The sequence below is a fragment of the Macrosteles quadrilineatus genome, unplaced genomic scaffold, assembly GCF_028750875.1.
Source record: "Macrosteles quadrilineatus isolate MER2022 unplaced genomic scaffold, UCM_ALF_1.0 Scaffold_9__3_contigs__length_116548681, whole genome shotgun sequence".
Taxonomy (NCBI): domain Eukaryota; kingdom Metazoa; phylum Arthropoda; class Insecta; order Hemiptera; family Cicadellidae; genus Macrosteles; species Macrosteles quadrilineatus.
The window spans coordinates 17,838,968-17,845,302 of NW_026542602.1; the positions used below are offsets into that span (position 1 = coordinate 17,838,968).

Below are 6,335 nucleotides of genomic sequence, written 5' to 3' on the forward strand. Positions count from 1 at the left end.
CCTTGCATAATATTTGAGAAGGAAGGAAGGACATATAATTCTGTTGCAAATTTATAGCCATGCAGGTAAACTATTATACCAAACCATACATTATTCATTCGTTATTCTGTTTCAGCTACAGAAGCCTGAACCTCTTACATATTTACTTAATAAATAATTCATATAGAAACAGGTTCAATAAATCATCATGTACATTGTTGGCTATAACAGTAATTGTACACATTCATTATTACTTATTACTGACTGAATATATTATCTTGTTAAATAATACATTTACAACCCTCTTACAATCCTTTTGAGGTTACTCCACGATATAAACTTAATATAATGGCCATTTCCATTTTTGACTCTAACAACATACACATTCACAATTTCTTTCGAGACCATTTTGTAGAGCTTAAAAAAAATAATTTTGTATATTGAAGCGTTGTTGTACGTGGGTACATATTTAACCCGTACGAAGAATGGGTACACAGCTAGTTTTAACTAAAATCAATTCAATAAACTCTTATGTGTAGGTACAGTAAATATTAGATATTGAATATATTGGTTTTGCTTATAGACATTTTTGAGGTTTTTTGTTAATTCAATTTTTGTATACAGTCATTGGTTTTTAATTGAACTAGAATGCAATTCAAAATTAACTTTAAGTTATGTCTCTTGTGTTCCACAAAAACTTTATCTAGTAAGAAAGACAAAATGAATACTCCTGAAATATCACATGGCAAGACAATTTCTGAAGACAATTTTAAGACACTTTTTGTCCAGTATATTATGGAGAGTGTGTTTTGAAGTTTTATATTGATTTCTGGTAATTTAATACATTTGAAAACTATTTTAGATAAATAAAACAATTAATTCGTAAAATATGGCTTGTCTTGGGGTAGTTAAAGAGTAATTACACTCTGTACATTATTTCAAAATAAGATAAAAATATCAGTGCACCCAAATATAACCCAACATGAAACACTTCAAAACAATGGGAAAAGTTGTCTAATTACAACACAAAGACAATATTAGCAGCAAGTCATACTTAGTTTACGGTTCATTATTGGGTCACTACTTGGAAACAAAACACAATATTGTAAATAGTAAACATATGACTTGGTAAGGACTTACATCAGCGATTGTGAATCGCAAGGTAAGAACTTCAGTCCCTTGCTAGATGCTGATATTGCACTACTGAATATATTTTGATCAGCACCTTTTACTCCCAGGAATATGAATGTAATTTTCGTGGTAGCTATTTCTATATCTTCAGTATCAGGTAAACTTTTTAATTAATTTAAATATCTATATTACTTTTAATTTTATTTGGTACTAGTTGTTACCCACGGGCTTCACCCCGTTTGACTTCATAAGTATTAATAAAACCAAAGATTACATATGCGTAATCTTTGATAAAACTATTAAATGGTTAGGTTAAGCTGAAATAAACAAAACAGAATACAGTAATACAAACAAATGATTTTAATCTTACTAATGTGTGTTTGAATTGGTTTGAAGTTCAATCACGCATAAACCACTGGACGGATTGGGCTGAAATTTGGCATGATGATAGCTTACATTCCCGATTAACATATAGGCATATTCTTATCTCAAAAATCCTTTTGGGCTCCACCCCAGTGGCTCTGTAATTCCCCAAGTTAACCTTATGAGTATTCATATTTTTTGGGAATTAAAGAATTTAGTCAGCTGTTTCAACTAAAAAGGTTGGTTCTATGATATGGAAAAGCATTAAAATGTTATAAGATTTACCAACAGGGTGCAGCACTACCTATATTTTTTTGCATTTATGAAAACAGCTAATTTGAACTAAGCAGCAACAAAAAACTGTGATTCACAATGAGAACTGTCAAAGTAGGATTGTTTACAGTTATGTTTATGTTTTTCATTTCATGAATAGTTTGTGATATTTTACGAATTGTTGATAATTTATTTTTCTTTATTGTTTAGGTGAAGTGTAACTGCAATAAGCATTTCATACTTATATTCCAACCCCGTACGAAGGACGGGTACTCTGCTAGTTAGGTAATAAATTGAAAGAAAACATACAAATGAATACAGCTGAGGTATTTTTAACATTAGGTATATGGAAAGTTCCCTTTGGAAAGAAATTACGACCTTATAGGGCAATTTAAGAAATAACGGATAGTTTTGCGCAAGGTTTCTTGTCATGACGAACATTTTAAGTATATGGTTTATGGGGGTGTGACTTGTAGTTTTCTCACAAGTTCATGGGTACTTTTGGCTTTATACTTTTGGCTTTATACAAGTATATAGATAACTAATAATTTTGAATCATTTGTTAAAGGAAAAATTCAGCGTTAATTTGATTCAATGAGAATAACTTGTTTAAGAGTGTAGTAGTTTACAAATTCCTAATATAACCAATATTCTTGTTCAAAACAGGTTTAATAGATTCATACTTACCAACGAGATATGAAGACGTAGTTTGCGCCTGTGGTGTGGGATACAATGCAACGTTGTCTGCGTACTTCCCAGTGTTTGACTCTGACGACATAGCAGATTACACTGACAGGGCTGGGACTAAGCTGCATTCACTACAGGTACTCAAAGTTTTTCCCCCTTTAAAAAGTAAAGCCGCGTTTACACCAGAGTTATTACAAATATGTTATCAACTTTTTATGCTATTAACATTTTGTTTGTCTTGTAACTTTTGTTATTAACATTTTACCACTTCCACATCAGTTCCCACGACAATGTCTGTTAAGTGAGTACTAAGTAAGCAGCATATTTTCTTGCTGCAGATCCCTGTTTGATTTTGACGAAGCAGAGGAAACCAAGACCAAGAGGAATCTGGGTTAAGCCTTTCCTTAAGGCAAGAACTAGATATAGTGGAAGTGACATGTTTCAAGATTTAAAAGATGAGACAAAGATTCTTTGTCGGGTGAGTTAAGGTGTGACGGGAGCTTCTAGAACTTCCTACGAATTACTATTTTGACTTTTACTATTTGATTAAAAACATGTTGGGTCAGCAAATTTCCAAACAGAGCACAAAGAATTGGAAAACAATAAGGAAAAGTCAGCAGTTAACATTTTTGGATGCTAATAACATCCTAAATGTGCGGTAACTTAACAATTGTAATAACAAATGTAATTAACATTCTCGGAAGATCAAAGAATGTTATTGACTCTTGGTGGGTAACAAAATTTTGTTAGAAACGCAGGATTTTTGTTAATAACACAAAATGTTACTGACAAATTAGACGCGTTTTTAATATTAATAACAAATATCAACTCCAGTGTAAACGAGGCTTAAGCTTCAATTTCCAATATATCGGATGTAAGACTAACCTAACCTAATTACCAATTACAAGTATCTATCTGATGAACTTAACAAAACAGCAGAAAGCTACTCCTGATGTCCGCTGCGACCTGAGACTCAAGTCTAGAAGCACTACCCTTGTGCTTTAAGTTGACAAGTGCTGTTACTATGGTAGACTGTTAAGTCTGATCAATGGTCAAACAGTTTAAGGTGTTGTTTTTCTGGTTAGTAAACAAGACTACAGATTGAGGGTTTAATTTAATTGAATCTTGCCTCAGTCAGGTAACTCAAGAGGGGTTATTCTATTCTTGGCAGAGGCACAAAAAAAAAAACTGCTGCGTTTTACAACTTAAGTAGTTGATGGGATGGGTGAGCTATTTAACCCCAAAGCAGGCACTATGCTACATTTTGGGTATACTTCTTTTAAAGTTATTATATGTTCAAAGGAGAGAAAATTTAATATAAATGGGCATAACTAAATCATCTTCTCTTTAAAAACATTATTCTATTACCAAAAATATTTTTTAAATTTATTCAGTCAAAACTACATTTTTAGGCTTTTATGCTTCAATTTCAACCTTCAGAGGAACCTCTTTCGAGAGGAATAGTATAGAGTTTGCATAGCAAGTAAAATTTCAAGTTTTTACTCAAACCATTTTATTGGTTCCTGAACTTTGGCTACTTACTATATATTTACGCTAAAGGGTCTGTGGACAGATGAAAGCATTTAAAAATACCCTAAAAGGAAAATTAGATTCCAGTAAATTCAGGATTCGAAAATTGGGTGCCTTACAACTTTTATCATTTCTACCTATTTGTATAGTAAAAATAAATGTTTATAGTAGGGAAATCTTTGTCAACTTTTCAAAATCAGAAATTTTCGTCTTTGATGATTTTTATATTTACAGGAATTTTTGGATGGTAGATCACCTTATGTAACAGCATCCATGGACCGAGGGTTAAATTTACCATATGGAACGGCACTTTGTATACCTGAACTGAACAGACATTACAGACGCCGTATAAATATTGAGGTAAGTCTGCATTCTATAAAATGTTCTAAGTATTGTTTGAGAGAAATAATTTATAAGAGAAGCACTAGATGAGTTTAATACAGTCAAAAACAAATTATAAGATGTCTGATTCTGATTGTTATAAAAGGAGAACATTTAACAAAAAAAGTTGTCCTTTGGTCAAGCTAAACAAATTTATGTGTTGTGGTTTATTTGACCAAAAGTATTTGGAGAAGGTTTTAACAAAGATATATTTTGTAGGTGCGGGACACTCATGCAGATCTTGATGGCTTTGGCACCTCAAAAGTTGTCATTTGTGTTCGATCAGTTGCTGATAGTTATGACCTTGCGGTAAATAGACCTGTTAGTCTCATAATTGAAAAATAAATGTTTTACAGCATATTTTATTTCTTATTCTCTCACTGTGAACCCCTTTAGTACATACATATATGAAAATGTTATACATATCAATGGTACAGAGTTTTGGACATCTCTTTCATGGAAACTTTTGTTTTAATATTTTCCCAACCCAAGAAATTGGCTCTCCTTTCTGATATCTAACTCTGTTACTCTATATTTTGTTTTAGATTATATTTATACGACTTCAATGAACAATGATAAATATTTCAAGGAAAACATGAATGAAATACAAGTCAGGGTTAAATTAGGGAAGGAATTTTTATTTTATATATTTTTGGAATTTTCTCCATAACCATTAGGTGTTCTCCATAACAATGTTACAATATACTAATTGCTTTTTTAAGCTTTACAACATGGTTTAGAAAGAAATTACAAAATGTTTTGCTTTGAGGGTCAAAAATAGGAAAAACAAATTTCACCCTCATTAAATCCTGTTCCCATAGTCCGATAATGGTGGTTTGCGAACTACTTTGAATAAACATTGGATTATAGGTTCACACAAAATTTTATGAAAATTGGATGAATTTACAGTATCTTGTTCTCGTAATAACAGACGGGTTAGATTAGAACGATTGGTATTTATGGCCTCTGGCGACATCAAAACGAAAAAGTAAATCGGTTCCTGGTCTAAAAACTGCCTGCAGATACCCACATACCAAACTTCATGAAAATCGGACAAAATGTGTAACTTAGTCTGTAGTTTTGTTTGTACACATCCACCCACACACAATTTTAATGTCAAGCTAACTGGAGAATGTATAATTGCCAGTTTGCTGAGCTGATGCAGTTATATTTGCCTTTCAAGAATGTTGTGAGCAATGTTGTTCAATTTGACCATTTTGTAAACTTGCTTTACTCGCTTTTCTTTAAAAAAAAATAAAAAAAATGTACTAGCCAATTTAATAACACCTTCAAATTTAGCACACAAAATTGCTAAGGTTCCCAATAAAGTAGTACATATTGTTATCCAAAAAGACATTATATCAGCAGTGCATTTACTCAGTATTATAATATTTCACAAATAAAACGCAAGACAATGGGTTGAAAAATAGCCAAATCTAACAAAAAAGTGTATTTAAATCAACAATTTTTTTACAAAATATGGTAAAAAAGAATACTTATTTCACTTAATCTAACACTCCACACAGTGGATATACAAGACTAATTTACGTATGGCAAAGAAAATATTTTGTTCAAGTCAGGATTGTCATTGACTAAGGATACTGATATGGATACATTTCACATTTATATCCATAGTCAATGATATTGCATTGTGATTGTGATTAATTAATAAGTTGAATATAAAAATAATATGGCGGTAAAATGACACATGTAATTAGAAAATTAACTAATAAAATACACAAATTAGTCCAGTGAATAGAGGTATGTTAACTTACAAACGGTCCGGTAAGTCTAAATTTTTTATATGTTGTCTAGTATGATGGTAAGTAGGTGTTTAAAATGAAAAATGCACAATTCTCCCCCCTCCAATATGGCGGCGGGTGCGGAGAGGGGAGAATTGTGCATTTTTCATTTTAAACACCTACTTACCATCATCCTAGACAACATATAAAAAATTTAGACTTACCGGACCGTTTGGAAGTAAACCCCAC

The 6,335-nt window shown here is 31.8% G+C and overlaps 1 protein-coding gene across 1 annotated transcript; it reads left to right on the forward strand.

The window, feature by feature from the left end:
- The first annotated feature begins 1,068 nt into the window (after positions 1–1,068).
- LOC129002051 (uncharacterized) lies at positions 1,069–4,692 on the forward strand. Its single transcript, XM_054429563.1, has 4 exons — positions 1,069–1,267; positions 2,413–2,570; positions 4,198–4,323; positions 4,564–4,692. The coding sequence occupies exons 1-4, from the start codon at positions 1,222–1,224 to the stop codon at positions 4,687–4,689; spliced, it is 456 nt and encodes a 151-aa protein (XP_054285538.1). The 5' UTR covers positions 1,069–1,221; the 3' UTR covers positions 4,690–4,692.
- Positions 4,693–6,335: the final 1,643 nt, after the last annotated feature.

Bases quoted from the DNA above. Each gene is read 5' to 3' on its own strand.
- LOC129002051 (XM_054429563.1), top strand. From the start codon at position 1,222: ATGAATGTAATTTTCGTGGTAGCTATTTCTATATCTTCAGTATCAG. The intron at 2,571-4,197 runs GTACTCAAAGTT...TTATATTTACAG, and splicing joins CTAAGCTGCATTCACTACAG to GAATTTTTGGATGGTAGATC. The intron at 4,324-4,563 runs GTAAGTCTGCAT...TATATTTTGTAG, and splicing joins GACGCCGTATAAATATTGAG to GTGCGGGACACTCATGCAGA.